This window comes from Hypanus sabinus, chromosome 4 (assembly GCF_030144855.1).
Source record: "Hypanus sabinus isolate sHypSab1 chromosome 4, sHypSab1.hap1, whole genome shotgun sequence".
Classification (NCBI taxonomy): domain Eukaryota; kingdom Metazoa; phylum Chordata; class Chondrichthyes; order Myliobatiformes; family Dasyatidae; genus Hypanus; species Hypanus sabinus.
In genome coordinates, this window is record NC_082709.1 from 164,643,337 (window position 1) to 164,664,751 (window position 21,415).

Consider the following 21,415-nt stretch of genomic DNA (forward strand, 5'->3'; position numbering starts at 1 on the left):
AATTGCCTGAAGTGTGTGGGTGAGTGGTAGAATCTTGGGGGAAGATGATAGTGTGTGAAAAATAAAATGGAATAAGTATAAATTGGTGCTTAATAGTGGGCTAAAGTGTCTGTTTTCTTGCAGTGCTACTCAATATCTTTTATTCTTGGGTTTGTCAATTTTTTTTCTAGTGACTGAAGGATACCCAACAAGAAGTAACAGCATTCACATCATAATAACTGATTTGTTTTTCAAAGATTGGTATATGGATGGGAAAAAATTGGAGGGCTCTGTGACAGGGAAGGTTAAATTGATCTTTGGAGTAGGTTAAAGGGTGGGCACAACATCGTGGGCCAAAGGGTGTATACTGTACTGCCCTATAGTCTTAAAGTCTTGTACTTAAAAATAAAGGCGTTATTAAATTATTTAAGCTGTTAGAGAAAAGATAAAACATTTACTGATCAGGATGATTAGTAATCCTAAATCTAAGTAAAAGGTTACCTATCCCCAAATAAATTGTGTCCCTTATGCTATTACTGATTTTGCCTTTGATATGATTCTTTCAGAAGTTATTAAAGAAAAGAACAAAGCTAAAGGACTTGGTTGGGGAGCTACTCGGAGTGGCAGAAAAAAGAGAGAGGAGATGGAACACGATGCAGATAGTGAAGCAGATGAGTCTTGTTTAGAGGAATGCAGAGTTTCTTTGAGGTCCATATTCACTAACTGGGACGCAGAACTCCCCAGTAAAACCAATGATGCCCAGGAAAGCCAAGAGGAAGAAGACAGTGCTGTTAAAGGAACCTTATCTGTTGTAGCTCGATGGGTGATAAAGTCAGCACTTGAAAATCCTATTAGTGATCCACAAACTTTCTCGTTATTGGGATGGCTACAGAGAAATCTCCTGCCGCACGCTGCTGTGACTCAAGAACTTTTGAAAGACAGTATTTTACGGCGTCACCTGCTACAGTTTTATAGTAAAGTTACTAACAGTGTAAATGGAGATGACTTGACAGGGAACCATTTTCACCTCTTCACCTGTATCATGCTTCAGCTGCTGGAGGTTCAAGGATTGGCAGACAGCAATATATACAAAAGTGTCATCAAAGCAGTCTGTCTTCCTGCACTGAAAGGCCAGGATCACGAAAGAAAAGGTAAATATATTATTTTTCATCAGTGTTTGTTAAAGGCAAAATTTCCACCAACCACGTAGCTGAAAGAAGCAAAATTTGAAGTGGAGCAACAAACAACTTGCTGGGGGAGTTCAGTGGGTTGAGCAGCTCCCCCTGGGGAAGAGAACCAATACGCCATGACAAAGGATGGAATGGGAAGATAAAAATTATGAAGAGGAGAGAGAAAGTGGTGGGACAGGGGCCAGTGGACCAAGGAGTGCCAAAGGGTGACAGGCCGAATGAGTCAGGGCTGTGGTGGGGAGTTGGGGAAGAGAGGTGATAGTGTTGGAAGACAGAGGTAGGTAAATTATAGATGGAGCCAGGTGATGGTAGAGGGAGGGGGAAGATAGAGACAGCTAGGAGGGTGATAAACTGGAATCTGCTAAGTCAGCAAAGTGGTAATGAAAGCCATAAGAGAAGAGAAGGGCAGATGGAACCAGGAGAGGGGTTGAAATGAGTAATAGGAGACTAGATGGTTACATGGAAAAGGCGATAGAAATGGGAAGGCTGGAGAAGAAATGGAAGAAGAGAGAGAAGTGGGGACAAATGCACTAAAGATGAGGCTTACCTAAAATTGAAAAAATTCTATGTTTATTACTTTGGCTTGAAGATTACCCAGGTGGAATGTGAGCTTACTAACATCTGAAGTGGATCTGGCTAATAATGATTCAATAAGATTTGGCTTCTAAATTTAAGTCATTATTTCCAGAGAATAAATACCAATATTTCTACTGATCTGTGAATCCAACTTGATGGGTTTTTGGAACTGGTATAAGATTTACTACCACTGAGATATATCATGAAATATGTTGTTTCGTGGCAGAAACACAGTGGAAGACATAAACATTTCCATCAGTTACAAAAATAAAGAAAAGACAAATAACAAAGTAGTTTTCTTGTTTGGAAATCTAATGGACAGGACGAAGTTGTTCCTAATACATAGAGTCTTGGTCTTCAGGCTCTTGTACCTCCTTCCCGATGGTAGTAACACAATGCAGGCTTATCCCAGGTGGTGAGGGTGTTTAGTGATGGGTGCCGCTTTCTTGAGACACCATCTCAATGTTGGAGAGAGTTGTGCCCATGGTGAAACTGGCTGAGTCTACTATGCTCTGCAGTCTCTTGCATTGGAGGCTCCATGCCAAGTGGTGATCAGCCAGTCAGATAATTCTCCAACATTCAAATACAGAAATTTACAAGAATCTTTGGTGATATAATAAATCTTCTCATTTTCATAATAAAGCCACTGGCATCTGGCTTTGTGACGACATCAATGTGTTGAGCCTAGAAGAGATCCTCCACAATGCTGATGCCCAAGAACCTGAGGCTTATCACCCTTTCCACTGCTGACTTCTCAATGAGGACTGGTGTCTGTTCTCCTGATTTCCCTTTCCTGAAGTCCATAAACAATTCCTTGATCTTGTTGACGTGTACAAGGTTGTTGTTACAACACTACTCAACCACCTGATCTGTCTCAGTCCTGTACATCTCCTTGTTGCCATCTGAGATTCTGAGAACGAAAGTATTGCCATTGGTGTAGTAATGCAGTTTGAGCTGCAGCGAGTCACAAAGTCATGAGCGTAGACCAGTGAGATAAGTACGCATCCTTGGAATTCATTTAAAAATTTATCAATTGTCCCCTTTTCTGCTTTTTTTAAACTCTAATTTACACTTCCTTGACTTTCAGACAATGACAGGTCTGTTCTCATAATTTATGATGGTACAATATTAACAGATGCTATTGATAACATCTGATTGTTTTAAACCATGTTTGAATGCATTTAATTTCCTGTGGTAATGTGCCTGTTTATTAACTCGATTTGAATTGTACACTAAAATATTTCACAGATGTGTTAACATGTCAATTTGTTATCACAGGAAATTAAATTTTTCATGTAAAAAAAAATTAAAATACTGAGTGTAGGAATCAATGTTATATACCTTGTTTTAATTCCTGATTGCTCTAAACTCTGGTAATCATCAAAAATTGAAAATTCAGGAGCTTATTTTCACATTTCAGCTTTCACAACTATGTTTCCTCAATAATGCATTCTTTAACCTTCTATCACTTATAATTTATATTTAATACAGATTTTGCAGCCAATATTATGAGAGTTTTCTGTTCCTTGCTCATTGAGTATTAGGAGTCTGAATTGTGCACAATCTGGCTTGCTGCCCATGCTATCCTAAGAACTGTATACTTTGCAGCACTGGTGGTCAAAATTTCCTGAGGGTTTCACAGCCACAGCCATCCAGTGGGAATTATAAAGTCTTGCTTTGAAGTCAGCTTTGCATCCTTTTGGCAGCTTGCTGCTATTGAATTGCTTTTACATCCTGATGACTGAATACATTTAAAATACATTTCAAAAGTAATTAAACATAATAAATATACTTAACTATGTCATATTTGAGACCCATGCCATCGGGAGCATTTAAGAGGTGTGCGGAGCTTATCCCCACTTCTCTCACCCCCCCCCCCCCACCCACTCCCAACTATGATAACCGTAAGGAAACTCCTAATCTCTACAGTGTTGCATACAAAAATGAGCAGTATCTCCGATGACTTGACTGTGAATACATCTTTGCAGGCACCTACTAGAACGACATTCTTTTTATATGATGTAAATACTCTAAGAAGCTCCATTAGAGCACAATGATCAAACATTTTGCAAGGAATCCTTAGGACATTTGAGAAGGAGCTTGGTCAAAGTGGGAAATTTTGAGCCCCTTGAACAAAATATCAGAGTGGAGTTCCTTAGAAAGATTCTTCCTGAATTTGCTAGGTAGCTGAAGAAAATATTAAGAATGTTTGTGTGAAAGGATGTCCAAGAGGCTGAGAGAGCTGGATTAGATAATGGAGGTAGGTACAGGTGAGATCTGAGCATGAGCAGCATTGAGAAAGGACATAAACCACTCTCTCAGTTAATGAAAAAAACATGCACCTCCACAGGAAGGTACCACATACCACAAAATGACAGAATTATCCTGTGTCATAAGTGAATTGCTATTTCATTTGCCATGGACATTTTAATGCTAATTCTATGTTTTCTTACAGCCACAGCACTGGTTCTTTTGTCTGACTACTTGTGGGATTTATGGCTTGGAGGTCAGAAGCCTCAGCTCTTACCATCTCATGTAACCTTGATCTTAGAAGCCACTGAAGTAACACAGCGATTTGACAGGAATCCAAAAGAAAACCAGAAGCCGACTGATGCTCTTGTATCTCTCTGTCGAGACATCTATTTCCTTACTGAAAGGCAATAGTCAGAAAACTATCTCTTTAGTTACACTTTCAAATTCACATTTTATTTTGCTAAAAGATGGGAAAAGTATGGTCATAAAATTGAATATTTTCAGCATTGTCAAGATGTGCATTATTTTGGATACTGATCTGTCAGCATTGAAAATGCTTTTTTAAAAATTATTTTTATTAAATGTTTTAAATAAATTATTACTCTATAAATACTAGTTACTTTGCAAATGAAAAGTTAAACAGTATTATACTAACATTTATTATGGTTTATAAATATTATGGGTTCAGATTTTTCATTTGATGCTTCAGGTAATCAATGAGACATCTGCAGTTTTGACTGGGACTATTTTAGCCTTTATTTTCCATCACCTATATGACTTACAGTTGAAGAGAGAGCATTTCTTTAAATAATACTACATTAAACAAAAACACTTTAAAACTACATTTATATCACATCTTTATAAAAGTACTGTGATAAGCTTTTTATTTATATCACATCTTTGTCAACTTCAGAGCATTTCTAAATGCTTTACTATTTTTGTGTTGTAACTACTACTGTAAATGCACGTCACTTTCTGTACAGCAGTGTCCTGAAATAGAAATGTGATAATGACCAGATAATCTTTTTTTTATTAATACTGATTGAAGGATAAACATTGGCCAAGACTTAAGAAACTTCCCTGCATTTCCATTAAGTAGGCCTATGAGACATTTGACATTCACCTGAAGAACAGAACTGCAGAGAGCTCTGCCTGACCTTCATATTTCTTCTGTTGAAGAAACATGAAGTGAACATTAAAGTACAGCAAGCAGTTGGGTGTCATGTGCTACACTAGTCTTTATTGCAAGAGAGATAGAACATAGCATTTTGGTGACGTGTATTATACTTTTGGTTGTTTTTTTTTATAAAGAAAGGCTTACTTAGAGGCAGTGTGGCTCCAAGTGGGGTCTGACCAGGGTCCAATATAGCTGTAACATTACCTCTTAGCTCTTGAACTCAATCCCATGGTTGATGAAGGCCAATGCACTGTATGCCTGCTTAACTAGAGTCAATCTGTGCAGCAGCTTTGAGTGTCCAATGAGTTGGACCCCAAGATCCCTTTGATCCTCCACACTGCAAGAGTCTTACCACTAATACTATATTCTGCCATCATATTTGACCTACCAAAATGAACCACCTCATGCTTATCTGGGTTGAACTCCATCTGCCACTTCTCAGCCCAGTTTTGCATCCTATCAGTGACTCACTGTAACCTCTAATAACCCTCTACACTATCCACAACATCCCCAACCTTTGAGTCATCAGCAAATTTACTAACCCATCCCTCCACTCCCTCATCCAGGTCAATTATAAAAATCACAAAGAGAAGGGGTCCCAGAACAGATCCCTGAGACACACCACTGATCACCAACCTCCATGCAGAAAATGACCAGTCTACAACCACTCTTTGTTTCTGTGTACAAACCAATTCTGGACCCATAAAGCCAGGTCCCCTTGGATCCCATGTCTCCTTACTTTTTCATGGGGTACCTTATCAAATGCCTTGCTGAAATCCATATACATTACATCTACTGCTCTACCTTTATCAATGTATTTAGTCACATCCTCAAAAAATTTAATTGGCTGGTCAGGCACAACATGCCTTTGACAAAGCCATGCTGACTATTCATAATAATATTATGCCTCTCCAAATGTTCATAAATCCTGCCTTGCAGGATCTTCTCCATCAACTTACCAACCACTGAAGTAAGACTCACTGGTCTATAATTTCCTGGTTTATCTCTACTCCCTTTCTTGAATAGGGAAACAACATCTGCAACCCTCCAATCCTCTGGAACCAATCCTGTCCCCATTGATGATGCTAAGATCATTGCCAGAGACTCAATAACCTCCTCCCTTGCCTCCCACAGTAGCCTGGGGTACATCTCATCCGGTCCTGGTGAGCTTATCCAACTTGATGCTTTCCAAAAGCTCCAGCACATCCTCTTTCTTAATGTCTATATGCTCAAGCTTTTCAGTCTGCTGTAAGTCATCCCTACAATCACCAAGGACCTTTGCCTTAATGAATACTGAAGCAAAGCCAAGGTCCTTTTCCGTAGTGAATACTGAAGCAATGACGATCATTTTCTGTTCCTTTCAGGAGCTACAATATGATAGTAAATGAACTGAAACTGTAGGCTAATGCTCTTTTTTTGTTTGGAGCTCAGAGTAATTGTGGTGTATTAAATGTTAGGTTGGTTGGTGGTGTAGTGGCATCAGTACTGGACTTCAAGGCAGATGGTCCTGAGTTGAAACCCAGCCAGGTCCCAACCTGGTAATCTACTTCTGTACCTTACCAAGAAGACCCTATGGTCCATGAGATCACAAAGAGTCGGACTCGTCAAAATGACAGAACAACAATATTTAAGTAAGTATTAAAACGGGGACACTTTGTTCCCTTCAGTAAAGATTAAAATTAAAAGTAAATTTTTCAAGGTACATACAGTGCCTATAAAAATTATTATTTCCCCCTTGGAAGTTTTTGTTTTATTGTTTTACAACATTGAACCACAGTGGATTTAATTTGGCTATTTTTGACACTGATCAACAGAAAAAAAATACTCTTGTCAAAGTGAAAACATCTCCACAAAGCGATCTAATTTAATTACAAATGGAAAACACAAAATGATTGTATAGTTATTCACCCTCTTTAACATGACACACCAAATCATCACTGGTTCACCCAACTGGTTTTAGAAGTCTAACAATTAGTTAAATGGCAATCACCTATGTGCAGTCAAGGTGTTTCAAATAATTATAGTAAAAATACACCTACCCAATTGCTGATGAGTCACCATGAAAGCAAAAGAACACTGCAAGCAACTCCACAAAAAAGTTACTGAAAAGCACAAGTCAGGAGACGGATACAAGAAAATTTACAAGTCATTAAATATCCCTTGGAGTACAGTTAGATCAATCATCAAGAAATGGAAAGAGTGTGACACCGCTGTAAATCTGCCTAGAGCAGGCTGTCCTCAAAAACTGAGTGACCGTACATAAAGGGAACTAGTGAAGGAGGCCCCCAAGAGATGTATGACAACTCTGCAGGAGTTAAAAGGTTCAGGAGCTGAGATGGGAGAAACTACCTATACACCATCTGTTGCCCGGGTGCTTCACCAGTTGCAGCTTTATGGGAGAGTGGCAAAGAGAAAGCCACTGTTGGAAAAAAAAACTCACTTCAAGTTTTGGCTCGAGTTTGCCAGAAGGGATGTGAGAGACTGAAGTCATCTGGACAAAGGTTCTATGGTTTGATGAAACCAAAAGTGAGCTTTTTGGCCATCAGAGTAAATATAACCACATCATCAAAAACATACCATCCCTACCGTGAAGTTTGGTGATGACTGCATCATGCTGTGAGGATGCTTCATTGTAGCAAAATGCAGGGAAATCCTGGAGGAAAAACTGATGCCGTCTGCTAGAGAACTACGACTTGGGAGAATATTTGTTTTCCAGTAAGATAAGACCCAAGCTTAAAGCCAAAGCTACACAGGAATGGCTTAAGAACAACAAAGTTAATGTCCTGGAGTGGGCAAATCAAAGTTCAGACCACAATCCAATCAAGAACTTGTGGCTGGACTTGAAAAGGGCTGTTCACCAATAATCCCCATGCAAACTGACAGAGCTTGAGCAGTTTTGTGAAGAAAAATGGGGAAAAATTGCAGTGTCCAGCTGTGCAAAGTTGATAGAGACCTATCCACACAGACTCAAGGCTATAATTGCTGCCAAAGGTGCATCCACTAAATACTGACTTGAAGGAGGTGAGTAATTATGCATACATTATTTTTTATTTTATATTTCTAAATAAGTTCGATCACTTTGTAGGGATCTGTTTTCTCTTTGACACAGAAGAGTTTCTGTTGATCAGTGTCAAAAAAGCCAAATTAAATCCACCATGATTCAGTGTTGTAATACAATAAAATGTAAACTTCTGGGGCGGGAGTGAATACTTTTTATAGGCACTGTATATGTCACCATATAGAACTCTGAGATTCATTTTCTTGTGGGCATACAACCAGAGTGCGAAAGACAACAAACTGCAAATACAAAAAGAAAGAAAAACGTAATAATAAATAATCAATAATTATTGAGAACATAGGATGTGGGAACATTTCAATGATGGGGCAAGTGAAATTGAGTGAAGTTAGCAAACAAAAAAGTCTGCAAATGCTGGAATTCCAAAGCAAAAACATACACACAATGCTGGAGGAGCTTAGTAGATCAAACAGCATCTACAGAAAAAAATAAACAGTAAGCGTCTTCTGCCTGGTCTAGTAGTGAGAAGAGTGTGGTGGGAGTACCAAGGATGGATACTGTTCGCAACAAGGCACCCAGGGCATAGATTAAAGTTAGTTCATTATTAGGAAGATTTGAATGAAGTTGAGAAGAAGTTTCTAAACCCATAATGAAGGTCTCAAGCTCACTGATTGGATAGTAAAAGCTGACATACTCATTGCATTTAGAAACCACTCATTGAATTTTTGAATAGCTTAAGTTACAAGGTATTCGACCAAATCCTGGGAGTGACTATTGGAATTGGTTTATTATTGTAGCATGTACAAGGTACAGTGAAAAACTCATTGTGCATGCCGTTCATACTGTATTCATTACCCAGTGTATTGAAGTCCAGAGTAAAATAATAACAAAACAAGTAACATAAATTTCAATTTTTGGCTAGCATGGATATGATAGTTCAATAGCTGCTGTATTTGCCATGTGTTTCTACAGGAATCTTGACGAGGAAATACAAGAATTCTTCCACATCATTGCCAAAAGTAGTTCCATAGGATTAGTACACAGAGCAGGGCAGCTTAGGGGCAGGTCCTTCAGCCTTCAATGTAGTGCCGAACTAAATAAATCAGTAATCAAATGCTCAACTAAACTAATCTCTTCTATTACACAAGGTGGATGTCTTTCCATTCCCTACACATGAATATGCCTGTCTGAGAGCCTCTATCGTATTTGCATCCATCAGTACCCCAGGCAGCACGTTCCTGGTACCTGCCACTCTCTGTGTACAAATACTTGCCCCAGGCATATTCTTTGAAATTACACTCTCTCACCATGCCCTCTAGTATTAGACATTTCAACAGTAGCGAAATGATGCAGTTTCTCTATCAATATCTCTCATATATACAGTATATCAAATCTCCTCCGCCTCCACTGCTTCAGAGAAACTACCCCAGTTTGTCCAGATTCTCTTTATAACACGTGCTCTCTAATCCAAGCAGCATCCTGGTAAACCTCTTCTGCACCCTCTCCAAAGCCTCCACATCCTTCCTATAACTGAGTGACCATAATTGAATGCAGTGCTCCTGACGTGGCCTAACTGGAGTTCTATTCAGCTGTCTGACACGTGAACTCATTTGCTTGACTAATAAAGGCAATAGATTATTTACAAGTTACCTGGCATGACATCCAGCTTAGTTCCCAAGAGATAACATGTTCAGTGCAATGATTTTTTTCACTAATAATGCAGCTGTAATGATCTGTGCCCAGAACCTGTACTCCCAGCTGTCTCAGTGGTGGGAGTGCCACCAATTGATCAATTGGGGTTTGATTCCCTTGTCTTAGTATAGTGTGTAAACAATGATTAGCAATGCAATCACTTTTACAATGCAGAACCAAATGCTTGTAAATAGATTTACAAATAATGCCTTGGACGCAGAAAGAAACAGTTGAGGCAAACTGCGGGGAAAATTGGAGCAATTTTGAAATAAGGGTGAAGATTTTACATTTAAAATATTGAAGGCATCTTCAAAAGGCAGTGCCTCCAGAAGGCAATGTCAGTCATTAAAGGACCCATACCACCCAGGACATGCCCTTTTCTCATTTCTACTATCACGGTGGAGGCACAGGAGCCTAAAGACACTTTCAATGTATTAGGAACAGCTTCTTCCCCTCTGCCATCAGATTTCTCAACAGTTCATGAACACTACCTCACTATTTTGCTCTCTTCTCACACTATTTATTTATTTTTATATTTCTTGCTGACCATTAATTTTTAAATGTAATGCTGCTGCGAAACAACAAATTACATGACATATAATAGTGATAATAAACCTGCTTCTCATTCTGAATCTTGTTTTTTATGTAAGTGAGTAAAAAGACAGGCTAACAGGCAAACAATGATTATGGAGGATGATGTTGTTGAGATAGGAAGGACAATGTTCAAACAACAAAGTCTGGTTAAAGATAAAGTAAAATTCCAGTAAAGTGAAGAAATAAGTTTACTGTATCTGCACAGGAGTGTTGGCGCGTGGCCTAGTGGGCAAGGCATCAGACTAGTAACCTGAAGGTCACTGGTTCGAGCCTCAGCTGAGGTGTGTCCTTGAGCAAGGCACTTAACAAAACATTGCTCTGCGACGACACCGGTGCCAAGCTGCATGGGTCCTAGTGTCCTTCACTTGGACACTTGTTGGCGTGGAGAGGAGAAGGCCTGCAGCTTGGGCAACTGCTGGTCTCCCATACAACCCTGCCCAGGCCTGTGCCCTGGAAACTCCAGGTGCAGATCCATGGCCTCACAAGACGGACGGATGCCACACACATCTGCACAGGAACATAATATGATTGCTGATGAATAGGCTTTGACCCAGAGTTGAATCAAATACTAGGGCTGTCATCAACTTGACTTGGACTGAGAGGCAGGGGTACATGATGGAATCAGTAGTTAAGGAACAAACTTTGCAGCAGATAGAAAAGATAATGGCATATGTCTTCTCATTACTGAGCTGGAGAATGCTGTGACTAATACAAGACGATGTTTGACTAGCAGTCTTCAGGGATCAAGGGAAATTGGGTAAAAATGGAACCATGTTAGATGGTGGCACTGAAGTTTCATCATCCAAATGTGTTATTGTCTAAGCAATCACACTGCCCCATTATCTTCTCATGTGCTTGAACTCTGTTTCAAATACTCATCCACTTTTTTCTTAAGAAACAAATAGCTACTGGTTCAGTGATTAGCAGAGCATTGCATGGTTTGCAAATAAATTCTTCCTGCTTTCACGTCTCAAATTAGTTACTGAACCCCCAATCAGAAGTATCACCCATTTGAGAAATTACTTTTAAAATACTTTTCTTCATCTTATTTATGCTTGTAGATGTGGTTTCTAAACTCCATCTTTTTCATAATTATTTTCTATTCTAGTCAATATAATTGAAATGTTGAAGAATAAAGTTTTTTTAAATGTAGTTCACCTTTTTCTAACGGTCTGGCCAAAAGTGTATAAACTGTAGTTTTGACCATTTATGTTGAAAATATGAAAGAGTTATTTTAAAAAGGTCCATTGATTAGATAGGAAAATATATTTTTTTAAAAATCATGGGAACGATGAACAGGACAGACATCATCAGTAGAAATGAAATGTTTTGATTTGAAGATCCTGTGTTAGATTAGGGAAAAAAAACAGGAATGAGTACCTGTGAGGAAAGGCGGAACAGTTATTTCTGGAGAATGTACTGACTGCAGGAATCAGTGGGAACTGAAAAAGAATCATTTTTAATATCACTGCAATATGTCATGAAATTTGTTTTACAGCTTCAGTACATTACAATACATAATAAACATATAAATTATAATAAGAAATATATACAAAAATTATATTAAGTAATGCAAAAAGAGAAAAAAAAATAAGGTAGTGTGCAAGAGTTCATATCCATTCAGAAATCTGCTAGCAGAGGAGAAGAAGCTGTTCCTAAAACTCTGTCTGTGTCTTCAAGCTCCTGTACCTCCTCCTCAATGGTAGCAATGAGAAGAAAGGTGATGGATACCACCTTCTTAAGGCATTGCCTTTGGAAGGTGTCCTGGATACTGGGAAGGCTAGTGCCCATGATTGAGCTGGCTGAGTTAACAACTTTCTGCAGCTTTTTCCAATCCTGGACAATGCCCCATTTGCTGATGATAAAACCATTGTCGGCAGAATCTCAGATGGTGACAGGAGGCCACACAGGAGTGAGATATACCAGCTAGTTAAGTGGTGTCACAACACCAACCTAACCTACAGTCCCAACATATCATCGCAGCTATAAAGAAATCAAGACAGTGGCTATACCTCATTAGGAGTTTGAGGAGATTTGGTATGCCACATAAAACACTCACAAATTTCTAGAGATCTACTGTGGAGAGCATTCTAACTGGTTGCAACACCATCTGGTATGGAAGGGGCTACTTCACAGGATCAAAGTAAGCTGCGGAGTTGTAAAATTAGTCAGGTCCATCATGGGTACTAACCTCCGTAGTATCCAAGACATCTTCAAGGAGCTATACCTCAAAAAGGCAGCGTCCATTAAGGACCCCCACCACCCAGGACATGCCTTCCTCTCATTGTTACCATCAGGAAAGCAGTACAGAAGCCTAAAGGCACATACTCAATGATTCAGGATCAGCTTCTTCCCCTCTCCCATCTGATTTCTGAATGGACATTCAAACTATGAACACTACCTCACTACTTTTTTTTAATTACTGTTTTTGCACTACTTATTTAACTATTTAACATATACAGCCAGCCAGTGGTCTTGGGTTCAAATCCAGAATAAATATATAAAATAGATATATATTTACTGTAATTCACAGTTTTTGCTCTATATTATCACGTATTGAATTGTACTGCTACCACAAATTTAACAAATTTCACAACATATGCCGATGATATTAAACCTGATTCTGATTCTGAACTTGAAACTGCTCACCCTTTCCACTGCTCATCTCTCAATGAGGACTGGTGTGTGTTCCCTTGACTTTCCCATTCTGAAGTCTACAGTCAATTCCTTGGTCTACTGACGTTGAATGCAAGGTTGCTATTGCAACAACCCTCATCATCATCTGAAGCTCTGCCATGAATAGTTGTGTTATTGGCAAGTTTATCGATGATGTTTGAACTGTGCCTAGTCACACAGTCATGGCTTTGGAGAGTGCAGAGCAGTGGGCTAAGTATGTACCCTTAGGATGCTAGTGTTGATTGTCCAGTGAAGAGATGTTATTTCTGATGCTCACTGATTGTGGTCACATGATGGGTATTTCACGGATCCAGTTGCAGAGTGAGGTACGGAGGCCCAGGTTTTGGTGATTAGAACTGAAGATATGATTGTGTTGAACACTGAGCTGTAAACAGTAGCCTGACATATGTATTGCTTTTGTCTAGGTTATCCAAGGTCAAGTGAAAAGCCAGTGAGATTGTACCCACTTGGAAGCCTATTGTGGTTTAAGGCAAATCACTGCAGGTCCAGGTCTGATGCTTAGAACATGAGAAATAGGAGCAGGGGTAGGCTATCTGGTCTGTTGAGCCTGCTCCTCCATTCAATAAGATCTGGCCATGGGCTACTTACCTTCCCCATAACCTTTAATTCCCCTACTATACAAACATCTATCTAACCTTGTCTTAAATGTATTTACTGAGGTAGCCTCCACTGCTTCACTGGGAAGAGAAATCCACCGATTCGCCACTCTCTGGGAAAAGCAGTTCCTCCTCATCTCCATCCTAAATCTACTCCCCCAAATCTTAAGGCTATGTCCCCTAGTTCTAGTCTCACCTACCAGTGGAATCAACTTTCCTGCCTCTATCTTATCTATCCCTTTCATTATTTTTATATCTTTCTATAACAAAATCCTACCTTGGCACCTTACCGTAGCGTAGGAGTGACACTGGCTGAACATTAGCTAAGTATGGTGGAGATTCATTTTCTGGCAGGTCTAACCTAGCCATGATGGTGATGTTCCATCGGTATACTACTAGACTAGATCTAGTAGTAGGATCGTGGCTAGCTAAGTCAAGGGGTAAGCATGCCTTTGCTACTTTGTAGGTTATGCCTCTTCAGGCAAAGGCTGCACCCAGCGAGGACGCCGGCAGCAGGGTATCTGATGGTGTCTGTGGCAGATGAATCCAAAAGGGTCAATGGTACAGCCATCTTGGTGGCATGTGGAGAAACCAGAGTGTTGGTCAACGGATGGCATCACTAGACTAGTTAACTCTCACTGCGGGGCAGCTTCCTTATCTGCTAAGTCTGCTGCAATCCTGTGTACCACTTAGCATCAGATTTGGAAGCCCAGAGAGACTGTATGGTGGGGGCACGACACTGCCTGTCTTACTACTGTGCAAGGCATGTTGGAGTAGATTTTCTGGACCTGCAGAGACTAAACTCTCAGCACAGTCAACATCAAAATCAACGGACAGCCAAAGAAGAAGAAAATGTTTCTATAACATTTCCTCTCATTCTTCTGAATTCCAGTGAGTATAGTCCCAGGCAACTCAATTTCTCCTCGTACTCTAACCTGCTCATCTCTGGGATCAACCTGGTGAACCTCCTCTGCACCGCCTCTAAAGCCAGTATATCCTTCCTCAAGTATGGAGACCAGAACTGCATAAACTACTCCAGGTGCGGCCTCAACAGTACCCTGTATAGTTGCAGCATAACCTCCCTACTCTGAAATTCAATCCCTCTAGCAATGAAGGCCAACATTCCATTTGCCTTCTTGATGACCTGCTGCACCAGCAAGCCAACCTTTTGTGATTCATGCACAAGCACTCCCAAATCCCTCTGCACAGCAGCATGCTGCAATTTTTTACCATTTAAATAATAACCAGCTCTTTCATTTTTCTTTCCAAGGTAGATGACCTCACATTTACCAACATTGTATTCCATCTACCAGACCTTGCCCAGTCACTTAACTTATCTATATCTCTCTGCAGGCTCTTATTATCTTCTGCACAATTTGCTTTTCCACTCAATTTAATATCATCAGCAAACTTAGATACACTACACTCAATCCACTCTTCCAGATCGTTAATGTACATCATGAACAGGTGCAGTCCCAGCACCAACCCCTGTGGCACACCACTCACCACTGATTGCCAACCAAAGTAACACTCAGTACACCTACTCTCTGCTTTTTATTAGTTAACCAATCCTCTATCCATGCTAATACATCGTTCCCAACTCTGTGCATCCTTATCTTATGGATAGGTCCCTTATGTGCCAGCTTATCAAATGCCTTCTGGAAATGCAAGTTAGGCAGGAGTTGATTCTGGCCATGAGCAACCTCTCAAAGCACTTCATCGCAGTAGATCTGAGTGCAACTGGGTGATATTCATTGAGGCAGCTCACCCCACTCTAGGGCAGTGGTATAATTTGTGCCCTTTTAGAACAGGTGGGAACCTTCAACTACAGCAGTGAGAAATTGAAGCAGTCCTTGAACACTCCCACCAGTTGGTTGGCATAGGTTTCCAGTGCCCGACCAGATACACCACCAGGACCTGACATCTTGCAAGGGTTCACCCTCTTGAAAGATGCTCTGATGCCAGCCTCCAGGGCCGAGATCATAAGGTCACAAAATGCTGTAGGGATTCACACAGGTGTAGTTTCAGTCTTCCTTTCAAAGTATGCATAAAAGGTGTTGAGTTCATCTGGGAGTGAATCATCACAGCCATTCATGATCTTAGGTTTCAGCTTGTATGAAGTAATGACCTGCAAATCCTGCCAGAGCTGACGTACATCTAATTCCATCTCTAACTTCAATCAGAATTGTTATACTTTTGCCTTCCATGGGTTGTACCTGGACTTCTTATATAGTTTTGGATCACCGGTCTTAAATGCCACAGATCTAACCCTCAACAGGCTATGAAGCTCCTCGTTCATACATTTGCTTTTGATGGAGTCTGAATTAATACACCACAGTTGTCACAGACTTCATCAAAACCTGTGTGTGCCATCGAGAACATACCAGACATGTCCAAGGATGAATATTCTCCAACTTACTGACTCAAAGCAGTCCTGTAAGCGCTCCTCCACCATACCGCTTGGTCCTCACCATTATTGTTCCAGTCTTTAGTCTCTGCCTAAACACTGGGAGTAGAAATACAGCCCAGGTAGTCAGACTTTTCAAAGTGCGGACATTCTTGATAGTGATATAACGGTGGTCGAGTGTATTGGCTCCTCAGGTTCCACAGGTGATATGTGCTGATAGTTGTTCAGAGACTTCTTCAAGCTGGCCTGGTAGAAACCCCCACAGTGATAGGGAAGGCATCAGGGTGTGCTGTTTTGTGTCTGCTGATCATGGTGCTCAGCTCCTCCAGGAGCCTGCCTGATGTTGGCCTGAGAGGGAATATACACCGCTACCAGGATGACAGTGGAAAACACCCTCAGCACATAAAATGGACGACATTTGACTGCTCAGTACTCCGAGTCACGTGAGCAGGACTGAGGAAGAATGACAAAGACTGTGCACCACGAAGAGTTAATCACAAAGCGTACTCCACCTCCTCTACCTTTAAAAGACTGAGCTGTCCCATGCTTGTGGAAAATGATGAAGCCATCGGGCTGCAGCACACCATCTAAATGGTGTGTTCGAGCCATGGTTCTGTGAAGCAAAGTGCATGGCAGTCACTGATGTCCCACTGATTCTGTATATAAAGAGATTGCCCCTACCAGCTGAACGGCAAAAGGACATTGAACCCAACTGTATTAAATGTTGCAGATAAGATGAAGGGAGATGTTTTATCTCAGTCACATACACAGAGTATATTATTTTTGACTATTCAGAAAGCCTTTACTGTTGTTTATAAACTGCAGAAATTAACTAAATTTTGGGATCTGTAAGTGTGACAAATGAAAAACTTGGAGAGAGAAGTTGGGTACCTTACAGTGGTTACAGAGGTCAAATTAAGGAATGTTTCTATTTCTGATGAGATATGTGGTTTTTGAAAGATGAACTCTGATACCTACTTCATGCATTAGCACTAGATCAGAAATATGAATTGTGAGATAAGCTGTGAAGTGGAGATGCACTGGGCATAGATATGGTAAGAGTGAACAGGGATTAGATGAATATGAAAATAAGAATAATCCTCTTACAAGGAAAGTATTACACTTTCTAAGTCCTTTGTTTCACGAAATCATGGTTAACCCCTTCCATACTGGATGCAGCGATTCAGATCAATGGATTTTGCTGTACACCTTCAGGATAGATCTATGGTGTCTCTCAAAAGTAGAGGTAGTGGAGTATGCCTCATGGTCAACTCATCTTGGTGCACAAATGTATCAGTGCTATCCCAGATCTGCTCACCAGAGCTGGAATATCTAACAGTTAAGTGCAGTCCATTTTACCTACTGCGGGAGATTACTCGGATCATTTTGGTAGTGGTATGTATTTCACTGCAGGCCAATGTCAAGCAGGCTTTAGATGATCTGAGCAATGGGATCAACATGCAGAAAACATTGCACCCTAATGCCTTCACCATCGGTTTGGGGGATTTTAACCAAGCCAGACTGAAAAAAATCAACAGATCACTTGCAATACCGGGGAAACAACACAGTTGACCACTGTTACACTACCATCAAGAATGCCTACCGAGCTATTCCACACCCTTGCTTCAGCAAGTCTGATCTCCTGGCTGTACTTCTACTCCCTGAGTACAGGCAGATACTGAAGACTGCAGCACCAGAAGTGAGGACCAAGAAGATATGGACAAGGGAAGCACAGGAGCGCCTACAGGACTGCTTTGTATCAGTGGACTGGACTGTATTCAGGGATTCATCTTCAGAGCTGGATGAGTACGCTGCAGTTGTTACCGACTTCATTAAAACTTGTGTGGATGAATGTGTGCCCACGAAGACTTCCTGTACATTCCCAAACCAAAAGCCATGGATGAACCAGGAGATACGTCATCTGCTGAAGGCTAGATCTGTGGTATTCAAGACTTGCGACCCAAGTCTATGCCAAAAAACTAGGTATGATTTGCAGAGGGCTATTTCAAGGATGAAGAGACAATTTCGAATGAGGTGGGGGGTGACATTGGATCTATGACAACACAAGACCGAAAGAAGCTGTAAATTTAGTTGGCTCCGTCTTGGGTACTAGCCTACAAAGTACCCAGGACATCTTCAAGGAGCAGTGCCTCAGAAAGGCAGCGTCCATTATTAAGGGCCTCCAGCACCCAGGGCATGCCCTTTTCTCACTGTTACCATCAGGTAGGAGATACAGAAGCCTGACAGCACACACTCAGCAATTCAGGAACAGCTTCTTCCCCTCTGGCATCTGATTCCCAAATGGCATTGAACCCAAGAACACTACCTCACTTTTTTAATATGTTATTTTTTATAGTGCAAAAACCTATATATATATATATATATATATATATATATAGTGAAAAATATATATATAAATATATATATTGTTTTTGCACGAATCTTAATCTATTCAATTTACATATACTGTAATTGATTTACTTACTCATATATTATTATATTTTATTATTATTTTTCTTCTTCTTCCAAAGTATGTATTGCATTGAATTGCTGCTGCTAAATTGACAAATTTCACGACACATGGCAGTGATAATAAACCTGATTTTGTTTCCAATGCCAGGGATATAATCAAACAGACTGTGATCAATTTCTGAAGTAACATTCTAGATATCCTGGATATATTAATGAGCACTGTGATAAAACTTTTCTGGATTATACATAAATGGGTCAGATGGTTTTGCTCACGTTACACTACTTTGTGACTTGGCAACATATTAAAGTCAAATTATTAGATTAGGAAATACATAATGCAGAAAAACTTAATATAAGGAGAAGAGTAAATAACAGCAATATCTTAGATAAAGAGACATCGCTATGAGAAGATAGCTGGAAATATGTGCAACATAAATAGCAATTAGTTGATGAGAAATAATGACAGGGATAATTAAAAGAAATGAAACAATTTCATGATAACTTACTCCTTGAGATATGGCACATGTAAATGCTTATCTATAAATTATAAAAGAAAATGTTAAGTGAAAATATTTTTAGAAAGGATTTGGAAGGATTTACTTTATTTCCACCATTGCTCTTTCGATTATGCAAATATTCCATGTAAAACTAACCAGGATTTACTGTAGTTGTATGGAGCAATTGTTCTCCATATTTCTAATGTCAGGCGTGACTAACAATTTCTATCTGCAAATTATGGATGCAGCTTGCACTTTACTGACAGGCAACAATGTCACATTCTTAAAATAACAAAATACAAAATGAAGAGCTAAGGAGCATGTATCAAAAATCAAGAAAGGCTAATGGAATGTCATCCTCAAGGAACCGCTGAAGAAATATAGCAGAAAAGAATCAGGGAGATTAGCAGTGAGTAAAATCTATCAAAGGAGAAGAAAATAAATATATTGCTATAAGGACATTATCACCTTGCAAATATTATTTATCATTGTTATCTCCTTACTAGATTCCAAATGTTATTCCAAAATGAATTCTTCAACTTAATGGTATAATCAGATTACAAAAAGTGAAAAGAATTGATTTATTTTCTGTCTTGAAATTATTTAAGTAATTTTGTCCTGGTGTTTGAGATTACAAAGCTGCTTCTATCATACCTGCTTCTATCAAAGGGACTCAAAGGAAAACAAGTATATGACACCTTTAATGGTCTTAGGATGTCTCAGGGCTGGGGATGTATTTTTGAAATGCATGTACTGTGATAATGCAAGCTCTTATTTGCATAGAATCAACTCTGGCTAACAACACTGGATTAATGGTCAAGCAATGTTTGAGCTGTCGGTTGTGAGAAAAACATTGGCAATATCAGAGATAAGGCATCTAATCCTTTACAGAATAGGGTCTTTACATTCATCTGGAAGTCCCTTAGAGGTGTAGCACAGAAACAAGCTCCTATGGCCCATCTAGTCCATGCTGAAACCATCTAAGCAGCCTACTCCCATCGACTTGCACTCGGACCATAACCCTCCATACCCCTACCATCCATGTACCTGTCCAAACTACTCTTAAATGTTGAAAGCAAGCTCACATTGCACTACTTCTGCTGGCAACTCATTCCATACTCTGACGACCCTCTGAGTGAAGACGTTTCCCCTCATGTTCCCCTTAAACTTTGCACCTTTCTCCCTTAACCCATGTACACTGGTTGTAGCCCCACCCAAGCTCAGTGTAAAAGCTGCTAAAATACTCCTGATAATTTTGTATACCTCTATCAAATCTCCTCTCAATCTTCTATATTCTGAGGAATAAAATCCTAACGTATTAAATTTTTCATTATAACTCAAGTCCTCCTTGGCAAATCTTCTCTGTACTCTTTCAACCTTATTTACATCTTTCCTGGAGGTAGGTGACCAAAATTGCACACAATACTCCAATGTCTTATACAACTTCAACATAACATCCCAATTTCTGTACTCAAGACATGGATTTATGAAGACAAATGTGAATAAAGCTTTCTTTCCAACCCAATCTACTTTCTTTATGCCACTTTCAATGAATTATATACCTGTATTCCCAGATCCCTTTGTTCTACCACACTGCTTAGTGAGAGAGGTGACCACGTCTCACCAACAAATGGCAATAAGAATTGTCTACTCGATGTACTAACAGTTCTGATGAAAGTCTGTTGATATGAGATTTTAATTAGAAAGAAACTCTAAGGAATAATACAAATCTAATGCACATTCAAAGTATTTTAGCCTCTGAATTTCTTTCCTGTCTAACCTGCTGAATATATTCCAGTTTCTATTTTCATAACGTTATGTATCATTGTTTAATTTACAAGATGCGGGAACTCCAAGTGACTTCAGATTTGAGATGTAATTATCTACATGCCAAGCCATTTAATATTAAGGAGCACATCTTAGCTTTTGCTGAGTAGAGCCCAAACTATTGATCCTGTTATTCCCTCAAGTTCCAAATGGCCTGTAGTTCTATTGCATCAATTCTCAGGTGAAAGATGGAGTGGATAGCCCACCTATTGAGCACAAGGCGAGATACTTTGCTTCAGAAAAGTCAGAAACTTTAATTTCATAGTTCAAAGTTTATTTATTATCAAAGTAAGTATATATACTCAGGGTATACTATACTCCATTAAGATTAATTTTCTTGCATGCATTTACATGAGAAATATAAAATACAATGGTTTGATGAAAAACAGTACATAAAGAATGACTGAAGAACAACCAGTAAGCCTTCACCTTCAGCCCAAAG

At 39.7% G+C, this 21,415-nt stretch overlaps 1 protein-coding gene across 1 annotated transcript in view; it reads left to right on the forward strand.

The window, feature by feature from the left end:
* urb1 (URB1 ribosome biogenesis homolog) overlaps window positions 1-6,145 on the forward strand; it is a 108,403-nt gene extending 102,258 nt beyond the window's left edge. Inside the window, exons 38-39 of the mRNA XM_059968671.1 lie at window positions 546-1,130; window positions 4,201-6,145. Of these exons, the coding sequence (XP_059824654.1) occupies window positions 546-1,130; window positions 4,201-4,409 (794 nt within the window). The 3' untranslated portion in view covers window positions 4,410-6,145. The remainder of the gene's footprint in view (window positions 1-545; window positions 1,131-4,200) is intronic.
* Window positions 6,146-21,415: the final 15,270 nt, after the last annotated feature.